The 25,178-nt window shown below is 45.6% G+C and overlaps 1 protein-coding gene across 1 annotated transcript in view; it reads right to left on the bottom strand.

Moving 5' to 3' along the window:
* STOX1 (storkhead box 1) overlaps positions 1-22,788 on the bottom strand; it is a 49,339-nt gene extending 26,551 nt beyond the window's left edge. The window contains exon 1 of the mRNA XM_040437175.1: positions 22,488-22,788. Within this exon, the coding sequence (XP_040293109.1) occupies positions 22,488-22,788 (301 nt within the window). The remainder of the gene's footprint in view (positions 1-22,487) is intronic.
* Between the last annotated feature and the right edge of the window lie 2,390 nt (positions 22,789-25,178).

Raw genomic sequence — 25,178 nt, 5'->3', positions numbered from 1 at the left:
ATTACAGTCCAATGGATGAGTGCCGTTGCCCCTTACAACAGCTTATAGTCCACTGTGAGAGGCAAGCGTGCACACTGTCTGGCTCGAGAAAGGACTTCCAATATAGGCACAAAACATTGCATACAGTGCACACCCTGCTATAATAATAAGTATTATTATTATAATAGTCATAATCTACAGAGTGTTGTCTTCTATTGGAATGTTTCTGTATATATTTTCCTGTTGGTGAGACGGGATTGAGGGTGTGCACCTGAAAATCCACAAGATGAGTGCTGCTGCTCCCTGGAGTACAATAGGTCCTTCACAACAGCTGATCTGCGGGAGTGCCATGAGTCGGACCCCCACAAAACAGATGTTGATGTCCTATCCTGAGGCAGAGTCAGGACGTCGCTATACATATAAGATGGTAATTTGGTCCCGATGAAATTGGTGGTTTCAGCCAACATCTATTTAATGTTTCAGCCAACATCTATCTATTCTGTAGCATGGCTCTATGCTGTGCCATTCCTCTGTTATTACTGCTTGAATTTTATGAATGAAGGTCCAACTGGGTGTTACCAGTTGGAAGAGTGTCCCTGCACAGTCTGACACTGGCAGCACTGAATGGATAGTGTTAGACTGTTCACAACATGCCTTCAGCATACCAAGACATTTTGGACAATTTTCTCCTTCCAATTTTGCGGGAACAGTTTGGGGGAAGGCTCTTCTGTTTCAGCATGATTCTGCCCCGGTGCACAAAGCAAGGTCCATAAAAAGGTATGGTTGGGCGTTTGCTCTGGAAGAACGCGGCCCTGACCTCAACCCCATCAAACAGAACGGAGATCTACTAGAACAGAGATTACCAGCCAGGCCCTCATGTCCAGCATCAATGTCTGACCTCACAAATGCTCCTCTGGATGAATGGGACAAAAAATTCCCACAGTACCTTCACCAGAAGACTGGAAGTTGTTTTAGCTGCAAAATGGAGGGCCAACTCCATATTCATGCCTATGGATTTAGAATGAGATGTCATAGAAGCTCCTGTAGCTGTGATATCTAGGTGTCCAAATACTTTTGTCCACACAGTGCAAAGGATATTATTTTACCATTTCTAAAGAGGACGATGTAAAATAAAAACACTGAAGAAAAGCCAAACTGGACCAAGCATCAGTTGCAACGCGATCTCATGAAAATTCTATGCACATGTTAATACTTTTTTTTTTTTTTTATTAGGTTACATGGGTGCAGAACCCCTTGGGCTGTAACTTGCACCAGATTATGTGATCTGATTAGATGGCTTCCATAAGGAGTACACATAGTAGAAAAACAGCCCTGGGGGAAGCTACACATCCTTAACAAGAGGTGGAACAATTCATTAGCATAGTCACAGCAGAGGTCCATACAATTAGCAGATCCCTATTGCAGGAATTCAAGAATGTTCCAGCCCTCTCCTACAGTAAACACAGTTTGACACTTCTCTTTAAAGCCTTAGGAAATGCACCCCATGGGTAAACGTGGTATGAAGAGCAGAAGGATTTGGCCCTCAGAGACATTTCTGCCAGATATCCACACCCTATTGCACTTGTACAAAGTAGACTTATTCTCAATCACTTTGAAGACCAAGAAAATGCAAATAAGTTTCAGCTTGAAGTTAAATCTAGATTTATCTTTCTGTCAAGGAGATCAAGTCATACATGCAATTTAATGCTAAAATAGACGTTCTCCACCTTTCCGACACACATCTGCCCAGAGAACAAAATAAATATCTGGCTGGTGGAGAATGAATGCTTATTTCCCTCTGGAAATGCGGGCCCCAGGGCCATTTATCAAGGTGTCCGACTACAATGCAGTATGAGATCTGGCTGCACATGTAATAGTACACTAGAGAAGGACACGAAGATCATTACTCCAGACATTTCTTTTTATCTTGAAGGATTCAACCACACTGAACATGGAACCTTCTCAAATAATTTCTTTCACCACTGAGGTAACCAATAAAATCACGTTCAGGGACCGACCACTGGAGCCCACATTTTCCAAAGCAATGAAAGAAGAAAAGTCAGCACTCCAACATACTTGCAAAATAACTCGATCCATTATATCCGTCTGGACAAGAAGAAATAATTTCAGACTTAAAAAATGAAATCACCTGCCACTTTCAGGACTGATGCAGCACTAACAAAATGCTCCTCATGAGGGGTCCAACCAAAACGATGCTCTTGGAAGCTTCATTTATATTCAAGTCAGAAACGCTGCGAAATTACAACAGATTTCACCTACTGCATTCCAAAGGGTCAATCCGCAGCAGATATTTCAGGATCTGCGGCGCATCTCAAGTTGTGTGTATTCCAGTCAAACGTGTATGTGTATTCCATGGGGCAGCGGAGACACTTCTGGTGGCGGCCTATCGCTAGAAAATATTAATTTAACCTGACCCTTGTCTCCTACAACAAAGTTGGCCGTTCTCCGTGGGTTGGGACAACACAAGACTAATGTTTTTGAGCACCTTTAGAAAGCTGGAAGATAAATGAAAAGTGAAAAACCTTGATTATCTTATAACCATGACAGTTGCCAAGGTTTTGGATATATTAGGCAGCAACGAAAAAGTTCAGGTTTTGAAGTTGATATTTTGGAAGGCATAAGGATCTGAGCCACTTTAATAAGGGCCAAATTGTGAAGGCTAGACAACGGAATCAGAGCATCTCTAAAACGGCAGAAGTTGTGGGGTATTCCCAATATGCTGGAGTTAAGGCCCCCATACACATTAGTGTACTATTGTCTGAACTAGCTGTGAGAATAGTAGGTTCGTCTGATGGTCTAAAGAAGAGTGTGGAGAGCTCCCGACTCTCCTCCGACAGAAGATGCCATGAGACAGAAGAAAGGGACAAAGTTAATATTTTCGCCCGATTCTTGTGTTCTCCCTGGAGAAGTGTCTGGCAGCAGCTTCCTTCCTTTTCCCCACATACACATTCCGCTGAGTGTGTCTATTGGAACGCTGCCAAGAGCTATTGCATATCTATGGCTGCCCGTAGTACCCAGCAAAAGTAGTCCAGGGAAGGACAATCGGCAACATGGTCATTGTCGCCCAAGTTTTATTGGCAATGTCTTAAGTCACTGGATTAAAGGATCTGCCTCTGAAGGTGGCCATACACATTAGACAGAAGTTAGTTGATGGCTGCATCTGAACAATCATCTGGTGAACGATCATACCGCAGTTACAGCCATAACCACTTAGTCATATTGGCCGTTACATATGTTAAAACCGGCCATACAAGTTCAATGAAATCGGGCGATGGACAAAAGATCTTTATGGGAATGTTGCTTCCAAGAAAGATCTATCATCCACAAACCATCTTCCTTTGAAAGATACCATAGGAGGAGCTTTCACATAATCAGATAAATATAAAACACTGGCAAGGACTGATTTTTACTGGTATTTTTTTGGGGGTTTTGGGGGGGGAATGCTCTATACACATAACAACCAGACTCTTTTAGATAAAGATTTGGATTAAAAAATAAAAGTACTGTCTTGAAATCCTGCTTTATTCGAAAGGTTCAGGCTGACTTTGTATGGATGTTAATATAATTCACCCAAGACTACGCTATTTGTTCCAAAAGCCTGTGAAACAGAATGGAAACAAAAATACACTATCTGGTTACTGGCTCCTAGCGAGCTCGCATACTAAACCAGTCTTCAGGGAACACATAATTAAGAGATCACAAACCGGAGTCCCAAGCTGACCAAGAACTTGACTCGTGTGACTGGAAGCCGGAGGTAAAGAAAACACGCATTATACTAAGATTACAATGACATTATACTGTATAAGGGCTATAGATTAGATGGATGTGCACATATTAGCATAGCTAAAGATGCCACTAGACATAGCTGAGCCCTATATCAAAAGGTTAGAGACCCCCTGCGATCTGAGTGTATCGCAAAAGATCCAAGATTTACATATAAAAAGGGTAATAATGGTATTAATTGTAATGAGAATTGGAGAAATTCACAGGTCGGGGTTCTGCACATGTGTCCCAGCCCGACCTCAAATGTAATGACCTGGGCTTACAGCATCACTGATCCTCTAAAACCACATCCACACTGCATCATAAAGACTCGGGTACATTTTTGCTGCTGTTTTCAATGCGGCTGTGGTTTTTACAGGTCATGAATAAAACCACAATGCATCAGAAACCATGGAAAACAAGCTTATGCAAGTAATTGATCTAAAGGCAGTGGGGATGTGTCCCCCAAGTGTAAAGGGGACTAACTGTTGAAATAAATGTCTGATATACCGGAGATAATGCTGGACTGGAGGTAACCGTCCTCAATAGACAATACACAACTAAGGCACGAGAGGTAGGTATTGCCGACGGGAGCTAAAGGACAACAGCAATTACTCAGGTACTTGTGCCCCTCCTTTCTTGTGATTGTTGGGGTCTCATCACCTGGACTCCCATCAAAACTTCTGATATTTGTCTATTACGTGTCCATTAATTTACTTCAAAGGGGTTTTCTGTTTTTCTTTTGTACTGATGGTGTATCCTGTGGATAGGCCTTTAATATCTGATAGGAGGGGACCGACACCCCGTATCACTATCGATCAGCTGATCTGTTGTAGCATCTGAGCTACATTACTCTACATTATACTTTGTGGTGGACAGAGTTAGTTACCGCAGCATCTACTTCTCCTTCCACTACACATAATGGACAGAGCTGAACTTCCGGCACAGACTTTCGGCGCCGCAGCTCTAGCAGAACAGCTAATCGGCGGTGTGTAGGATCCCAGGCGATCAAATACTGAAAATAGGTCAATAAAAAAAATAAAAAAAAACTGATTCACACAAACTACTAGATAATATTGGTGGACCTCATAACTTTTAGCAGGATCCATAGACGATCCTCCACTTCCCTTCTCCATAGAAACTAACAGTCAGTCAAGTGGAATACATTCGTGGAACGTGAGAACAACTTTCAGCATGACTTAGAGACCAACCTCCTTCTTCTGACTTTTCTTAAGGTGGCCATACACATGATTAAACTAATGTCAGCAGAACTTGATAATTTCATCTGGACCAGACAGACAACCAACAAGTATTCAAGTTTATCCGATGTTTAGAGGTCAGGAAAAAAAAAAAAAAAATGATCAACCATGTGGAATTTTGACAGATCTGATCCTTAGTTCTCAAGGGAGAAAACCCACCTTACCAGGTGCCTGGTCTGCCAGTGGCTTATTTCCCCCTCACCATTAAGAACACATGCATGTTTGGGGCCAAACCAGGCATGCATGTGTATGGAGAGGGCGGAAGGCTATCGGCCAACAGTTTTTGAAGGCACGTGACCACGTTTTGGAAGAGGAGATCCTAGATCAGAAAGAGTTGGGGGTCGAGAGGTAAAATCTTTAGCTAAAATGTAGGTACTCATGTATAAAATGTGTATGTATGCATTATATACATCAAAACTGTTATAATTATAAAACATGATTATACTGTATTTTTCGCCCTGTAAGACACATTTTCCCCCCAACGTGGGGGGGAATGTCGGTATGTCTTAAGGGGCGAATATTAGTGGTGAATGCAGTGGGATGTTAGGAGTGGCGGCGTCCAGAGCAGGAGAGGTTAGTTCGTTTATTTTACTTTTTTTTCGGATCTGAGGTCTGCTTCAAACGGGGACTTATTTACAAGGAGGTCTGATTCACATGGGGGTTTATTTACATAAAGGTCTAATCTGAGGTCTGATTGGGGTCTTATTAACATTTGGAGTCGGATCTGAGGTCTGATTGGGGGTCTTTTTAACATTGGGGGTCTGAGCTGAGTTCTAATTTAAAAATTATATATATTTTTTTTTTCTTCTTATTTTCCTCCTAAAACCTAGGGCAAAAAAATACGGTAATTATACTCCATATAAGAATGATGTAACTTACACAGTGAAATTCTTCTACTCCAGCATCCAATAATCCCAGAAAAATTATTTGCAATTTGCAGACTTTCATTTCACGAGACTAGAAGCCAAAGATAAGATGGCGGGAAGCAATCGAGTGGCATATTTTATATTCATATTATACCTACCATTGCTGGGAGTCTTAAAGATAGGTTCTTATGAAAGTACAGTTTCAGGTGCTGTAATTTTGCTTTCCTAGAACTTTAGCGCAAGCATCGAACGCAATAAACTTCACAGATGAAGTCCTGAAAATGAACGCAGTGAAGACACAAAGCTTTCACTTGCCATTTGATCCAAGTGGGAAGCTCGGCTTTCATCATACAGGAAAAACATACATATGTGATGTTCAATTGCAAACCCTCTCTTTCATAATAAGCGGTGCACAGAGCTGAACCACATGGTACGGGGAACACAGATCACGTTTAATAAGCAGGAGGCAGCATTCTGGAATAATCTCGGGCCAGGCAGGTCTTCAGTGGAATGCTTTTGGAAATAAGATGTTAACATGACGATAATTATATTTACACTTCCACCCGTCCCTCCGAGATGAATGTTGGTACAAGGTCAATCTCTTCTAAAAAGAAGGTCACCGCTTTGGTTAGCATATTTTTACAATTATACAAGGACGGTCTGAGACTCCTTTATCCGGCGCAATTTTCAGACCTAAATTATAATGACTGCATTCCACAAAACTCCCTAGACGGCTAAATGAGGGGAGTTGCCTAAAAATCTTCACCGGTCGTGCTTAAAATGCACATGGGACAAGAGATTACTATATGATATCAGGTACATCATACAAACGGCAGGCTAAGCAGGTATTTCACTCCTTTCCCTCAGAGTGGGACAATTAGCTACATTATATTACAGGGCACAACGTGTTTGCATGTAATAACTGATCCTTGGTTTACTGGGGATGAACAATTCGACAATTCTCAGGAGCCAGACAGCCAATGTGCCTAAATCTTCTCTTTAGCCTCATGCAGACGTCCGTGGAACACGCTCCGTGAGATACCGGACTGGCATTGCAGGAGCGCACAGCGTCATAGCAACCAATGACGCCGTGCGCTCCTGCAATGCCAGTCCGGTATCTCATGGACCGTGTTCCACGGACGTCTGCATGCGGAGGCTGTTGTTTTGTCTTTTAAATAAAAACTAAGGACTGGCACCTGAAATGGTCTAACTGGTTCCTAAAGTTGACTGCATCAGAAAAATGCAAACACCATTCGTCTCCACTCTACATGAGGATCACATATTTTAGAACAATTCCTCATTCACAGTCCAATTTATCATAATGGGTCACAGTAACGGATCAAGTACCGCCAAGCTTCAATGAGACCCCTGCACGAGCGGCATAGCTGTTCCTTAGTAGCCCCAAAAAATGGGGAGATATTTATCATATGATTTACGCTGTGATAGTACAGATTTTGTGGCACTCCATTTTTCGCTTCAAAATCTGCGACTTTTCCCCCCTTCACGCCACTGTGGCAAGAAAAGGGACGTCGCAGCAGATCTGCCACATTTATTCTTTATTTACACCAGTAAAATATTTACTCTTTATTATTTATATCAGTTTTCTTGAGTGAATGAAGACAGAAATATATGGCTATATCTGTAGCTTTTAGACTGTCGCAGGGTTTGTCGGAGGATGCAACACTGGAGGCACCCCCGACTATCAGCTGTTTGAAGAAAACGCTGTGTTCGTATGAGCGCTGAATTCTCTTCACAGTTTACCGTCTCGCCTTCAACATTGCAGCGGCGAGTAAGTGTAATTAGAGCTCCTCCGTCGCATTCACTTCAATGAGGCAGCTCCCTCCACTTTACAGCCGCCCCATAAGGGTCCATTCACAAGTCCGCAATTTCGTTCCGCATTTTGCTGAACAGAATTGCGGACCCATTCATTTCTATGAGGCAGCGCGATGTGCTGCCCGGATACAGAATTGCGGACTATTCTTGAATAGGCATATTCCATTAGTGCCGGCAATGTGCGGTCCACAAAATGCAGAACGCACATTGCCGCTGTCCGTGTTTTGTCTGAATGGACCCTCAATGGAGGTAAACGCTACAGAGGTCCCCATACCCCCGCTAAATTTTTACAAAAGTGCCAAGGATGCTGGAAAAGGGGAGAAAACTACTGTACAAAATATTGTCTTTGTATGGGAAATATTAAATGCAGGATACTTACATGCAAATTCTGGAGCCAAGGGCTAAATGTACACGATTAGGATTATGTGCGGAATATCCACACCGTAGGCCATGTGTATTGTATTCTATGACAATTTGAAATTCTCATGCACACAATGCAGATTTTTTTTTGTGCGGATTTTAAAATCCACAGCATGTCAATGAATGTCGTTTTTTTCTGACCGGATTTTCTCTATTCACTTCAATACGGAGAGTAAAATCTACACACGGATTTCCCTGCAAACACCTGCGGATTTCAGTATTGAATCTCCGCACATAAATCCTGAACGTGTGCATTTACCCTAAAAGTATAAACAAAAATGCCAGATAAAAACCCACCAAAAAAACTCTGTGTTATGCCCGCCTTACACGAGTCGCTATGATATGTGGCTGAGACAACCTAAACAGGTGCATTGTACCAGGATACTGGCAGCTGAGAATTCTGTCATTTGGGCTAAAGGCAACTGCTGAGCCTGACAGCAGAGATCAGGTCTAAATGTGATTTCAGAAAGAAATTACCGTAAGCAGATCAAAGTACAATGAAATATAAAAATACATAGAAAACACAGCACTTTAGGGGGCCCATTCCAGAGATAGGTGCAGTTTCCAGAGGTGGGACCTGCACCTATTTGACATTGGTGGCATAACCGAGTGATATGCCACGCTGCAATAGATAGGACATGTCTTATCCTTGGCCACAACATGTGGATTGCAGTCCTATTAAATTCAAGGGGTCCGCAACGCCATGCGGGGTGCACACGGCTGGTCTCTGGTTTGCGGTCTGCAAAACGGACACGAATACACCCGAATCCATATGCAAATCAGCACTTAAACGCACCCTACCAAGTCCCAAGCCCATAGTCCTCTCACCTGGTCCAGTCAATCGAGAAAGAGCTGCAAAGTAAGGCCTCATGCACATGGCCATTGTGCTGCCGTTCCGTGCATTGGGGACCGCAATTTGCGGTCCCCAATGTACGGGCAACGTCTGTGCGGCGGCCCGGGACGGATTGAGACCCATTCAACTTCAAAAGGATCCGTGATTCGTCCACACTGCAAAAAAATAGAACATGTTCTATTTTTTTGCGGTGCGGAGGCACGGACAGAAACACCACGTCAAGTGAAGGGGTCCGCTTCCGTGATGCGGGGAGCACGCGGCCGGTGCCCGCATACTGCGGATCTGCTGTTTGCGGGCTGCAATACGGCCACGGCCGTGTGCATGATGCCTAACCTAGAAGAAGCAAGGGTGCACAGTGCGACATGGACCACCCTAGGGTGCACTTGACTGCTAATTAGCATATGGATTAATAGCACTTTTCCTTCATTCTGGAGCAGATCGATAAGTGAATGATATCACTACAGTCAGCTGAGCTAGCCCTACAAGACATGGTTACATAGTTAATACGGTTAAAAAAAAGACAAACGTCCATCAAGCTCAACCAAGGGATAGGTGGGGACGCGAATCCCAGAAGGAAGTGGTGCCTGGTTTACCAGTGAATTTCCTGGTGACAGACAACATTTAATTCTCACGTCGTCATTTAGGTTTGCACTGCCATCTATATTCATTATAATGAAATTAGGTCCCTAAATTCGGATCTCTAGGTCCACATTTGCAAGTGTGCCCATATAGCAGCCTCTCCCTACATGCGGTATGTCAGATGCGTGCGCTCTTTAACATTCGGTTTTCCTGAATAAATAATTCAGTACATCTGATGCTTCTGGCAGAACATTTCTATGGCTGTGTACCTGCGGCTTCCGTCATTTCACAATGTTTTCTCTATTGTAAACATGGGTGACATGGGACAATTTCCAAACAATAGCTTATGTTACCAGTTCCACAGCAAACGACCTCGTATGAATAGCTAGAACACCGCTCCCATCACAGCGCCGTATATTCACAAGTAATTAGGCCGCCCATTCAATACTGTGTTCATATCCACTGGGTCCTGCTGACATTCTCTGTTACAGTTCTGGTGACGTTTGTACATTTAAAAAAAAACTGCCACTATCAATCCTAAAAAATACTCGTACCTTTCCAGTGAAATCTCAACCCCACAGTATTGTAAAGGGGTTGTTCCACCTTGGAGCCCTGAATCCCTCGGGTCCTCCCTGTCCTACTGAACATAGAAGCCCCCACTCACCTGTCCGCAGTCCTGCCTCTGCTCCATCCGGTCCCCGCAGGACCAGGAAGCGCCATGGTCCCATGACTGCTTTCAGCCAATCACAAGCCACAGCAGCTTGAATGGTACATCACTGCTGTGACATAGCCTTGAAGATGTGACTGCTGAGGCCTGTGACTGGCCGCAGCGATCATGGGCCCAAGCTACTCCTGATCCTGCGGAGACCAGAGCAGCCGCCAGGAATGGAGCGGCAGGAAGACTGTGGATAGGTGAGTGAGGGGAGGGGTTTATGTTCAGGGGAGGACCACATGGTTGGACAACCCCTTGAACAACCCCGATCAAAAATAGCCTCTTTTTTTTTATGCCAAGGATACATTGGCGCCACACTCCACAATATTCAGGGCCATGGAGAAGAGGTTGGTTAAAGGGGTTGTCTCATGAATTGAAAACTCCTTTTTACTCACTTATCTGCAGCAAAGCAGGACACAACCAGCGCACATATTACACGGAACATCTCCCAGCATGTTCTAATAGTGAATATAGTTTGCTCTTTAAAGAGGAGCTGTTACATCTCCAGACATGCCTGTTTAATGACCACTTGAATTCCCCTTGTAATAACAATTCTAGACTAGAGCATCTATTTTTTATGTTTCTCTTTGTCTCTATGGCTTTATGTTTTGCCATTCCTTTATTATTCCTGATAGAAGTTATGAATGAAATGCCGCCCCAGGGGAGGGTGTCCCTGGACAGTCTGACACTATCCAATCAGTGCTGCCAGTGTCAGACTGTGCAGGGACACCCCCAGCTGGACCTTCACTGCAGACTGCTAGAAATGTATTCATAACTTCTAACAGGAATAATAAAGGAATGGCACAACATAGAGTCATAAGAAGAGATGCTCCAGAATTGTTATTACATGGGGAATGCAAGTAGTTATTAACAAGGCGTCTCAGGAAACTTTACAGGGTTATCCAGAAATTTATATTGATGACCTATCCTCTGGATAGGTCATCAATATTAGATTGGTGGGGGTCTGACACCCGGTATCCCCGCTGATCAGCTGTTAGAAGAGGCCAGAGCTCCATGAGCACCGTGGCCTTTTCCTTCACCCTACATCGGTGTCTCATGGCCTAGATGCAGCTTAGCCCCATTAAAGTCAATGGTGCTGAGCTGCAATACCAAGCACTGCCATTATATGATGTACGGCGCTGTGCTTGGAGCCTGCATCGCTCACCAGAGCTGCTCCCTGAAACAGCTGATCGGTGGGAGTGCCGGGACTCAAACCCTTCACTGATGTGATCGTGATGACCTATCCTGAGGATAGGTCATCATTATCAATTCCTGGATAATCCCTTTAAGGGTTGATACCACAAACCTAGTTTCAGCCCAGTCATTGCTGTACATGGCATACTTTATTAGTGACTATGTATAGGGCCTATAGGCTCATACTGTTCCTCTGTGTGCTGTCCTACGAGTGGAATTGACCAAAGATCCTAAATGATCATGCAAAAAGCCAACTAACAACAACACCTATGCACAAAGCATCACCAAAGCCATTTTAATCTTCTAGAAATCTAGAAGCACCTTGAATCCATACAGACAGCTGTTTAATAGAGGACAGGCAAGAATTGTCCTGTAATGGAGATACATCTCACTACAAGTGACTTGTTATGCAAATCCTCTGCAGGATATAAGGTTACAGCCAGGACAAGCAGATAGAACACGTCTCCAGCGCCCATTGCTCAGCCTGGCATGGCTATAGAAGCTAGGTGAGCAGTAAAGCTGGCCATGAACTTTCAGGGTAGTTTTCTACTATTGATATCCAGGTGTATTCTTGAGGCTCCAACAGACTGCGATTCGAGTACGATCACAAAGTAAGGTCTTGATGTACTCAGCTATTTTCGGCAGTCCAATTGAAGTGAATGGAGAGCGGCTGCATATGCTCGGTGTACCCCTTAACTTTGAGGGCCCATTTTTAAAGGCCATTTACACAGTAGTGCACCCGTCTACCAGCCATTAAAAACAGATAAGCTGGGGGGGGGGGGGGGGGGGGAGTACTCACCTTACCACAGGTACGTACAGGAACACTTGCTCGGCATTGGAGGTAGCAGGGCCTGATGCTACTAGCCTGATCCTGCAACCTCCAGTACGGAGCAAGAGCAAGTGTTCCCGCGCGTGCCTGTGGTGAGGTGTTATTATACTGAGGGCACAACAGGGGTCCATGATTTGTACTGAGGACCTTGTGGGAATGGGCATTATTATCTACAGAATGCACTTTGGGGGGCATTATATATACTGAGGGTACTGAGGGGGGCAATATATGTCCTAGAGACTCCACAGAAGGGCATTATGTATACTGGGGGCAAAGATCATGCTACATTTTTTCCGGAAGAGTAAAAATACTCCTCTTACCATTTTTGAGGAGTATTTTTAGCCGAGGAGGAGTACAAAAGTTGAAGTAATTTTAAATACATAATACGTAGCCTGCACTTGTTCACATCTGTGTTGGAGGCTGTGTTTGGAGCCTCCGTCACAGATTTTGTTAAAAAGACTGGACAAAAAAATCCTTATAACGCAGGACTTTTTTGTCTGGTAAAAAGAGAGGATCCCAAACAGAAACTGAACGCATCCCATCATAGTCATTGGAGTCTGTTCAGCTCTGTTCCTGTCAGTTAGGCTGGGTTCACATGATGTTTCGGTCATATGTTTAACGTACATGAAAAAAACCTATACCATAATGGATGCCTTAGACAGGTGCCATACTATGGCCTCTGTCACCATAGAGTTCCATTGTACAAAAAAATTATATTTTTTTCTGGACTTTGCAGGATGGGAAGACGTGGTACACTACGATTTCCCATCCTGCATAAAAAAAAAATTAAAAAAAAAATCAACATTAGCATATATATTATTAATTTTTTTTTACACTGGAACTCTATGGTGATGGATGCCACAGTTTGGCATCCGTCTGAGGCGTCCGTTAAAATACAGGTTTTTATGTATACGTTAAACACATGACAAAAATCCAGCACTTCCATCATTTTCATTGTTCTGCTCATCTAATAGAGCAGAACAACAAAAATAAATAGTGGCGGTGTGAACGGGGCCTAAGAGGTGGGTATGCAGGGAACTATTACTGGTCTAAATAACATGAAGCAATTATGGCGAAGTGATAAAGTCCAGTCCGATATGTCGGATCTTTCCTGTACTTTATCACTTGGCTATAATAGCCTGCTGTGCATTTACTACACCCTGCACTACTTACATCAGCGTGAGATGTGTGTGGTGCAGCGTGTGATGTGTGTGTGGTGCAGCGTGTGATGTGTGTGTGGCGCAGCGTGTGATGTGTGTGTGGCGCAGCGTGTGATGTGTGTGTGGCGCAGCGTGTGATGTGTGTGTGGCGCAGCGTGTGATGTGTGTGTGGCGCAGCGTGTGATGTGTTTGTGGCGCAGCGTGTGATGTGTGTGTGGCGCAGCGTGTGATGTGTGTGTGGCGCAGCGTGTGATGTGTGTGTGGCGCAGCGTGTGATGTGTGTGTGGCGCAGCGTGTGATGTGTGTGTGGCGCAGCGTGTGATGTGTGTGTGGCGCAGCGTGTGATGTGTGTGTGGCGCAGCGTGTGATGTGTGTGTGGCGCAGCGTGTGATGTGTGTGTGGCGCAGCGTGTGATGTGTGTGTGGCGCAGCGTGTGATGTGTGTGTGGCGCAGCGTGTGATGTGTGTGGTGCAGCGTGTAGATCACACACATCGATACATGGCTGCACTTTCACCTTGTGGTGCAGGTCACACTGGATGTCCGGGCTCCCCTGCAGTGGTCCAGCACTCCATTCCTCTTCAGCTCCACGCCATGTTTGCCGGCAAAGCGCTGTGCTTGCTCTCCTCATACATCGGACTCAGGAGCTGGCCCCTTCTCCTTTCAGCTCCCGCCAGCTTCACCTGCGGCGCTGTATCGCTCCGGCGCCCGCCCAAACTAACTAATAGCAAAGCTCCTTACTGTGTGGAGCTTTGCTATTGGTTATTTCAGGCACAGGCAGCATCACTGCGCTGCCTGTGCCGTTCCCTGTGCTGCTGAATGTAGGGGAAAAGTCTCAGGCGTATTGGTAAAACAGCCTGTGACGCTTGTACAGGCGTTATTGCAACCTCTGACTGGGGGCACTGTGTGAGGCATAATACATATATACTATGGGCACTGCAGGGGTGGTGGTAAAAAAAAAAAAAAAGCCAATGAAATTAATCCTGGTTTTAACCGCCAGTAAAAATAAATGCTAAATGTATGAAAGAAGGATGCAAATTTACCTTAAAAACTGAAAGTTTCAGTTTTTAATGTGTCTTATGAATGTACAGTAACCCGCAGAACTATATATCAATCTGCTCAGCTTCTCCTGCTCTATAAGCTGCTGCGACAATTCATCTGAGATTCGTAATGTGAACAAATACCACAAAAAGGTTGATGTGACACCGTTCTTCCGGAAAAAGGGAAGCCTGGTACATCCCCCATGTTGTACGTTTGCTGCAGTCTGTCCCAACCCTCGGACCGGGGCTTTCAGAAATCCATGGCCTTGCATCCAAAACAACCTCGTTCAGATGAATGGCACTAACTTTCAGCTGCAGAAATTTCTCCAACAAATCTGCTGTGTATGAATGTACCCCTAAGGGAAGGAAAAAGTGATACAGGAGCCAGTTACATGCCAGCTCTGCCGCTAATCCATCGCGAAGGGTTTTGAAAACCGCGAGATGTCTCACTGAGTAATAGCATCAGTTCTAGAACAGGCGTTGATTCTTAGGCTGCGAGAAACACATTTTTCAGACAGAATCCACTTCCAGTGGGCAATACGATGCGCTTAATATACGAGTAGATCTAGGGCGGTATCACATACATACTGGAAGGTGATCTACAGACAATGAAGGCTGCAAGTAGTGATGGACAAACATCTGCCGGGACGGTTTGCGATCAAATGTTCGCGAACCGCAAGTTCGCGGCTGGTCCCATTCATTTTAATTGCAGGCGAACCTGAAAAACCTTCAGCTCATATTTGCAGCTAAGAAATAATTACTAGAAGTGCACAAATAGTCCCACAACATGGACAGTGACATACCAGATGTATTATTCGAATTTGCAATCTCCATAAAAAAAAAATTTCAATGCAAAATATCGGTAATAAAATTTTCGCATACGTGCATGCGCAAATGCACTATACAGTACCCAAATGCACTATAAAGAAAGTATATTGGTATATAACCCCCCGCTTAAATCTGTTTTTTTGGGGGCGACTGGTATATCACACCAGTAGAAATTATTTTTTCCAATAACGCTTGTCCCTCTATATACCTGCAGTATCGCAGCAGAACCGCACACAACTGCCGCACAATACAAATGCACCACATAGATGTGGTCGGCAATAACAAGTGCTCGGCGGCACCAAATCAGAAACCATATGTCCTACCACAATCCGGGGGGTTCCAGTGCACATCCATGAATCCCGGAGGTAAAGCAAAAATCATCTATCCCTGGGCTAGATGATGATGATGTGGTATTGAAGGACAGGGTGGGCAAAGAACTGTCCCTGATATTGCCCTACAGGGGGTGCTATTCTGGCCCTGATATCAGGGCGGGTGGTCTGTGGTTAGGCTAAGAGCGACCCCGTCCGGAACCTTACCCTATATAAAAATGGCCCTAGTAAGCCCCTAGACCCCTGACATCCAGGTGATCACTATATAGATCTATGTGTTTTTGACTCATTATAAAAGTATATTATAAGTATATCGCACCCCTCTGTGTATCACACCTATCGATAGCACACCGATACTTGTCCTTATAAAGACTTTTGTGGCCCTATTAGCTAGCGTTTGGTGTCCCTAACTCCACACAGCAACCTCTCCCTACACTGGCAAAACACTGAATGTAAAATGGCGGCCAGATCAGGTTTATTTATAAGGTAGGGGGTATGTCCATGTGCTGAAATGTCTCGATTGGCTGTCCTGTACCACCTGATGGATGTGTCATGGGTCAAAGTTGTTCAAAATGTAAAAGAATATGGCGGGCGCAAATTTCTCCATATGTTCGGTGAATCGCGAACACGCAAAGTTCGCTGCGAAACGACCGCCGGGCGAACCGCAAGGCCATCTCTAGCTGCAAGCATCTACTTCATTTCAAATTACTTGTTAGATGCCAAACCTGCAGCCCTCCAGCTGTTGCATAACTACAACTCCCAGCATGTTCCGACAGCCTACAGCATGTTGGGAATAGTAGTTTTGCAACAGCTGGAGGGCCGCAGGTTGGGCATCCCTGCTATAGAGATATCAATGTACCAGATGTGGCCAGATAAGAGAGGACAATGTCCCGAATACACATCTGGAGATAAGACTTCTTGCATACTGTAGGAATATGGTAATGGCAGAGATAGAAGGGTAAAGTGTGCCAGGCTTCAGCGGTGTGCAAACCTATTTAGCAACTACAACGAAAAATAACACCCCTCCCCCAGGTTCACTGGCCCCAACAGGCTCAGTACCCAAATATGCGGAAAAAGTATTGAGATCACTGTGTAAATGGTTAATAACACAATAAATTATACATCTGTCTCACACTCCACCGCCCCTGGATACACGACCCCATCAATAGGGCGCTGTACACACCGCTCTGAACAAATGAAGGAGCAGCCTGTTTACCGGACTTGCTGTGATATTAATCATTCCTTCCCAATGAATATGTACAAAGCAACTCAGGGCCATATAAAAGCTGCCCGCTACTGCCAGCCAATACAGAGTGGCAAAACCAGAGTACACAGTACAGAACAATGGAGAGATTAGTGAAAGGACGGGGTTAACCCATACGTTACTGGAGCTTTAAACGCTAGAAATAAATACTTTAAAGGAAACCTGTCACCATTATAACAGCCGCCTCACCGCCCGGAGTACCTCACAGCACTGGTCATCATGTCCACAACAATGTTTTAGGATAGTTTGTCTGATGGATATCTTGGCCACACAATCTGACGTATTCCCTCTGTGCGCCAAACAGACCATCAAGAGGACAGCGGTCCTGAGGTCCCAAGTCAAGCTTGCCGTCCCCGTCCCACCTCTTCACTACTGAAGGATATCTCAGAGCTTGTATACGACACACACAATGAGGTCCTGTCTGACGTACACAATCTTATAGAGCAAAAAAATTCCAGTGACATAAGTAGGTATTCTTTGTTAGTGAATTTAATCGTTGTGCGGCTTATACGTGACGTTTCTGAGATTCAGCCATCGTCTAAGCTTGAACCTTCCAATCTTCTTACAGAGCGGCACCAGTTTGAAAAAGGCCTTGTTGGCCGAAACGACACGTATAAGCCGCATAACGATTACATTCACCAACAAAGAATACCTACTTATGTCACTGGAATTTTTTTGATCTACATTTAACGGCGTAGGAACCCTACTTCCAGGGACGAGGCTCAGCAACTGCTGCTGGCATCCAAGCCATTGCTTACATTGTACACAACCTTATAGGCGGCCATCGAGAGAGAAGAGGTTGGATGGAGGCGCAGCAAGCTTGACCCCTTGACTTCAAAAGGTCTAATAGCATATGGCGCACGGTAGGAATAAAGTGGCTTTCCGGCAAAGTTATACATCAGGTAGCCCGGGTGGTTGGGAGGCCAATACAGTTATGACAGGTTCCCTTAACTAGTAACAAGCAGTACTATTGCCTTGGATATGCTACTCCAGGGATGCCCAACATGAGACCCTCCAGCTGTTCTAAAACTACAACTCCCACCATGACTTGCTGCAGGCCGATAGTGGTAGGCGGTCCGGGCATGCTGGGAGTTTTAGCTTTGCAACAGCTGGAGGGCCACAGGTTGGGCATCCCTGTGCAGATGTGGATGTCCCTGCATGGGACACGTCCAATGGTTGTCTTCAGTTGTGTGGTCAGCAGAGGCAATATTGTGGAGATATATATATTATACACACACACACACACACACACACACCTATACTGTATATAATAGAGGACAAGTAATGCTCTCGCTATGAGATTCAGTGATCTCTGGGGCCACAGCTGCAGGAGACACTGCTTATATTTGCTTGTTTATAGACAATGGCCTATGAATGAGACTATGCAAACCATCCCCCCACCCCCAACCTGTAACCATGGCCCCCCCAAAGTTAGGTCATTTGAAAGTGTGAGCATTAACATGCACTGTCCTACAATGCATTATGCAAGGCCTCCTCTGCACACCTGCAGCAGGATGTCCACATGTATCCATTTCCAGCATTGTCTATTAGTCTTTGTATCACTTTTTGTTTTGCAAACTTTGGAAAGAGTCGGAAACGCAACTTTTCTATTTAAAAAAAATGTCTGTTCTAAGGGTGCTTTCACACTTGTGTTTTTCTTTTCCGGCATAGAGTTCCGTCCTAGGGGCTCTATACCGGAAAACTGATCAGTTTTATCCTAATGCATTCTGAATGGAGAGCAATCCATTCAGGATGCATCAGGATCTCTTCAGTTCAGTCTTTTTGACTGATTAGGACAGAGATAATACCGTAGCATGCTACGGTTTTATCTCCGGCCAAAAAAAACTGAAGACTTGCCTGAATGCCGCCTCCAGCATTTTTTTCCATAGGAATGTATTAGTGCCGGACACGGCATTTAAAATACCAGAATGCTGGATCCATTTTGCCGGATGACACCGGAAAGACGGATCCGACATTTCAATGCATTTTTCTGACTGATCAGGATCCTGATCATACGTTTTGCCAGATCCAGCAAGCAGTTCCAGCGACGGAACTGCTTGCCGGATCACTCTGCCGCAAGTGTGAAAGTACCCTAACCAGACGGATCTGGCGTAGCTGTCATGACCGGGGGCTACGACACCCGAGGCATCGGCAGTGAAATGGTTGCCGTCAATAGATTATATATATTTAACAGAAATAAAAATAGCGAAAGGGGGGCGGCACCGCCGATGTCTCCAAGTAAATGGTGGATTCCTATGAATACCTGTCTGTATCAGCAGGGACTATGGTGCTCAGCCTCGGAAACACAAGAAGTTCATACGGGATACCGGTAGATAAGAAAAAGGCGGCACTCAACAAATGCAATAAAAAAAAAAAACTTCCTTTATTCTTCCATCTGGATATAATAAAATTCGGGCTGGGGCGGACTCTTGCCTCTTACACAGACCACTTCGCATTCTGTGTAAGAGGCAAGAGTCCGCCCCAGTCCGAATTTTATTATATCCAGATGGAAGAATAGAGTGCCCGCCTTTTGCTTATCTACCCGCATTGTATAAATTTAACAGGTTTACGAAAAGCGTGAATCTTGACCAAGAAGCCGATCTTGTATTGGGTTGAAAAACAGGTCCTTGCCAAACGCATACGATGCTTACGTCTCCATCTGTAAAATAAGGTTATCTGCGCACAGTGAGGATTAGGTGCGGTTTTCCACACGGATTCCCATGCAGAAAAAAATGCAGCGCAACACAGTACTAGCAAAGTGTATTAGATTAGACAAATCTCACGTACACTTTTCTTTATTCTTCCGTGCAAAAATTGACCTGCCGTGGAGAGTTGGAAATCTGCAGCATGTCAATTGTTTTGTGGAGATTTCACCCTTTTCAATGGAAGGGTGCGATCTGCAGCAAAAATGCATCCCCTGTGAAATCCGCTTGTAACGCATGCAATATCTGGTGTAGATTTGGTGCAGAAATGCACAGAAATCCGCGTGGAATTTCTGTTAGCCCACATCCGTGTGCCGGTAGCCTAAATGCAATGAGCTGAGCAGGTAGACCGTGTGAACCAGGGTGGAAGGCCAGGAACCAAGGCGTGAAAAACAAATGGAAATTCACAAGTGCGGATTTTCACAAGAACAGAGGAGAGAAAGGAGCTGGGACCATTACAAAGAGACTGTGAACAGTATATAGACAATCGGGGTTATTTATCAAGTTTTTAGAGTAAAAAAAAAAGTAGCAGGACCCTGTTTTGTGACTCTTTGACAACATTTTGTCACACGGGCATTTTTTACTCCATCCTCACCACTGCAAATGAGGTTTCGGATCTACTCCAGTCAGGGACTGGTGTCAATTTCAAACTAGGTGCACGGACCTCCGGAGTGTGCCTCATCATAAATTAGGCGCATCCTCAGATAGGGCAGGGGTAAAATGCTAGCCTTTGATGAAGGACCTCCAATATCTGGTTCAATGAAAAAAAAACTCCAGCGGGGAGACACTGGGGTGTTAAAGCAGTTCAGGCATGTCATGCAATATATGTTGTCGCTTCCCTCCAGCATGGTAGTGAGTGGCGGAGGAAAACTGGTGCCAGAATCGCTCTTATGGTGTTGTATGGGGTTTGGCAATGGGCGTACCAGTTCTTCCACCTTGCGCCAGGCAGAAAAAAAAAGGAGCACGCAGAGGTTTTCCCACTGGTACAGACACAAGACCTGTGCACAAAAACGTTACAGTTGTGTCTGGCTCCGGCATAAAACAACTGGCCATATACAACTGATATATGTGAACGCAGATAAGTGCTGGCATACCACACGAGCTAGGGAGCTATCTACTGCGACGTGCAGGAGGCGGACATCCAGGTAACCTCACTGGTGTCCACAAGAGTGAGAAGATCTACCGTGGACACCTGTGGAGATGGGGTCTATTACTAAAGAAGTTCTCAAACTCATGCAGGACCTGCCGCCCACCAGTGTACGCTATTAAAGAATGAATGCATTAAAAATTGGAAACCTTGGTCTCCGCTGGAATTCCCAGTTAAAAATCCTTCTCACTGTTGGACTTCTGCCACCGCATTCAAAGTCTATAGGTGGATTTAGATGGCCAAGAATCAGGCAGATTATCTGGAACAACCGTTCCTGCTCGTTCTCGACAATCTGCCCATGTAAATGTGCTAAACACTCATTCATCGGGTGATCCTGTCGTTCCTGCAGGCACCACTGATGATAGTTTCTGGGCAGCAGATCGTGTGGTCTAAACAGCAATCTGCTGTCGGAGGATGAGGGATGGCTATAGCGACCACTGGACCTCATACAGTGTAAATACATTGGTCTCCTTCACTGAACGAGCAGCTGACTGTCGGGAAGGAACACTTCTTTCCTCACAATCGGCTGCAGAATCGCCCTCTAAATCCACCTCTAGGGACTGACAAAAATGTCAAGCGATGATCTCCAGCAGTCCCATAGACTTTGAATATAGCGGGAGCACATGCTCAATCGTCGCTCCTCATCTCTGCGTGGGGTGAAGTGAGGAGGTACACAGGACTTAGATTCTCATGATCTGTGGAGGTCCGAACCCTGGTGTCCCCAGAGTTCGGACACTTGGGGGACATTAAGAATGGCATTTACATGTAGGTCTAAAAAGTGTTGTGTAGTCATACAATACTGATGACTAGGGATGAGTGAACTTGTGTTCAAGGTTTGGGTTATCTAAGAATTCCGTTATGGATTCCGCTACCACGGGGACCGTGACTTATGGATTCCGCTACCACAGACAATAACGGAATTCTTAGATAACCCGAACCTTGAAGCACAAGTTCGCTCATCCCTACTGATGATCTATCCTCAGGATAGGTCCATATCACCCCCGCCAAGAGCAGCTACCTCTTCATACAGCTGATCGGCATGGCTGCCGGGAGCTGGACGACTGCTGATTGGATATCGATGACCTATTCTGAGAATCAGTCATTAATATTGTAGCCGTGCACAACCCCTTTAATCTATCCCCCCCCCCCCCCCCTCTTAATAATATGGCACATTTCTGCAGGTCCTTGTGCCAAAATCTAAATCTACACCACCAAGGGAGCTGGTGTCGATGTCAGGTATGATCTATGCCAGTTTCCTGGTGTAGATTATAAAGAAATGTGCCCACACCGCCCACTCCTCGCTCTGTAAGCCTGAAAGCTAAAATTTGCACAATCAAAGCATGCACCCAACCTTGCGACTTTTTGATGCCAGCTTTCTGGGGTAAAGAGGTTGAGAATTTTCCCCCTTCCTTTGGATAGTTGGTAAATGTTGATTCTGGCACACTGGAGCTCTGTTCAAACACACACACAATGATATCCAGTTGGGGTCTGGCACTTTTTGACAAGAAATATTATAGAGAACCACAGGAACCTCTAGCAATCCCATTACAGATCAATGTCGGTCACAGTTTGCATCAAGCCATGAGCCCAATGTGAACAGCGCCATACAGTGAACATAATCCAAAAGCCCGGCTTGGCTATGGGCCACTGAGGGTTAATAATACACACTGCTCAGGTACAGGTCAGGGATGCACAAGCGCCACCATTACTCACCCAGTGCAGTGATGAGGAAGCCCCTCGGGGGTCTCAGCGCCCTCCTGACCCAGGCGTCTCGCAGCACCTCCAGGTTGGCACTCTGGCCCTGGACCAGCAGCACCCAGCTCTCCAGCCAGCCCTGGAAGGACACCTCTGCCACGGCCCGGACCAACCTCCTGTTCCAGAAGCACCTCGCATTGGCAGCCTGGAAGTCCTGGAAGACTTGGCTGCCCTTCTCCTCCGTCCCGGTGCCGTCCAGTCTGCACAGCACCAGGGCGAGAGTGGAGGGGGCCAGCTGGACCACCCTGTCCCGGGACATGCTGAGCTCCGGGCGCTACGGGACACTACATGCAACTCATCAATTACACACTGCTGCCCGGGTTACTGCGACCAGCGGGGCGGGGCCACAGCGCGCCAATCACCTGCTGGACGTCCAATGGGAAGCCGCAGAGGGCAGGGGGCGGGACAGCTGCGCACCTTGGTGGAGCTGTGTGCTGAGGTGTAGTAGTGATGGCGCGGGCGGTGCGGGAGAGGGAAGCCTCTGCAGATGTGTCCCGCGCCTGAGGCGTGATGTGCAGACCCCGCAGTACGAGTGGTCAATATAGTATATTACACCTGAACTACAGTGACGTCACCTCTGTGTAAATGGAGGAGACCGCTGTTTACAGGACATTCTCTAAAATAAGAGACATCCAGTCATTCACTGACTGGAAATGACGAAAAATGGAAATAAACTAGCAGAAAGAATAAACAACACCGTGAAAACAAAAGGGTGCTATCCCCTATCCACAGGACCCCCACCGAGAACAGGGGCCCCATACCTCCTGCAGCCCCCCTGAAATGAACGGTGTGGTCGGTCGGTTATGTGTGCACCCGCTCCATTGATTTCTATGGGAATTCTGGGGATAGGTGAGCGCTGTGCTCTGCTATGGCTGGAACTCCCGGCCGCTCTGTTCATTTTAGGTGGGCTGCGGGGTATGTGGGGTTCTTGTGATCCTACTGCTGGGACCCCCACCAATCTAAAAGTTATACCCCGGCGGCTTGCGGAGTGCAAAACACTTATGGTCGTGTGAATAGCCCCTAAGCCAACCACTAGTTGGTATACAGTCAGAGAAAAGTGTCCCTGCACAGGGCCGGTGCAAGGATTTTTGCCGCCATAGGCAAAGATCCATTTTGCTCCGCCCTTATGTCACTCACTCACTGACAGACACACACTGACAGACACACACACACACTGACAGACAGACACGCACTCAGACACTCACTGAGACAGACACACATACACTCACTGACAGACACTCACTGACAGACAGACACACATACACTCACTGACAGACAGACACACATACACTCACTGACAGACACTCATACATTCACTGACAGACAGACACTCACTGACAGACAGACACGCACTCAGACACTCACTGAATGACGTACACAGAAACTCACTGACAGACACACATGTAACATATATAGAAAGAGGTTACAGCCAGCTCACCTTCCGATCCTATATAGCGGTGCACGGGGCGGACTCAAGCCAGTCCAGTGGTAAATAGATGATCAAAAAATGCTCCGGCACTCGAGGACGTTCTGTGCAAGGAATCCCGATCTTTATTATCTTCACCCAAATACAGGTACAGACAGCAAACAGTGACACGCGAACCCCACTGCTCCCCACGATCTACGCGTTTCGAACGCTATCGTTCTTACTCATGATCATGTAACATGCCAGAGTTATGTTACTAAACTCTTTTTCCCGCTACTATTTGTTGGTAACATGTGCCTTGTCATCTAATGTGATTTTATTTAATATTTCTCACAAATGTGCATTGAAACCCTTGTTACATGTAATTTGCTGTAATTTCCATGTACAACAGCAGGTGGCAGCAATGTGTCAGCAGGGCCTTAGAACAGTTTAGCATTTCTAGACTGGAATAGTTTATTCCAGTTTAGCTCCCCCCTCTTTGAGGAGGTATGGAATGTTCCCACATCCTGCCTCATGGGGAGGAAAGGAAGTTACAGTGAGTGTGCCAGTCACCCCGAATAGGGGAAGGCTGTGCTGGTAGGAGCTCCCAGAAATAGGGATCCCAAACCAGAATCTAGTCTCGGCTGAGACCAAAGATCTTCATCCCCAGTCTGAGCCCTTCAGCCTCAACTGGTGACAAGCAAGCAGCCATCTCCAGGACGAACCATTCCCTGTGAGCATAACTGTGAGTAACTATCCAGAGACCAGGAGAAGCCAAATTCCTCCTCAGCTAGTCAGTCCCATACACAGCAGAAGATAGACAGAGCAGAAGACAGATTCCTGCCATATTCTCCAGGCATATGATAGAAGCAGAAGAGATAGTGATCCCTGCCATACATTGCCAATACCTGCTGGGACCCAAGACTATTGCTGTAATATGGATTAATGCTGCCTCCAGTAAAGACAAGTTGAATTATATTTCAAGTCTGGATCTCATTTACTGCTACTAAAACCCTCAATTACTCCTACTAGCAACACACTCATTTATTGCAAGTGAGCCAGGAGTCCAGCCGTACCAAGGTAGGAGACACCGTTGACACTATACCCACTACTATACAGAGACATTATACCACTCTGGCATTCCTCACCTGGTACGTGAGTTGCAACACCTTAAAGGGCCCTGAGACTGTACCCTGCTCACACTGCAATTGGCGTCACAAACAAAAACTATAGACTTCTATACC

The sequence above is a fragment of the Bufo bufo genome, chromosome 6 (assembly GCF_905171765.1).
Source record: "Bufo bufo chromosome 6, aBufBuf1.1, whole genome shotgun sequence".
NCBI classification, from domain to species: Eukaryota; Metazoa; Chordata; class Amphibia; order Anura; family Bufonidae; genus Bufo; species Bufo bufo.
This window is presented reverse-complemented; position numbering and strand designations above follow the sequence as displayed.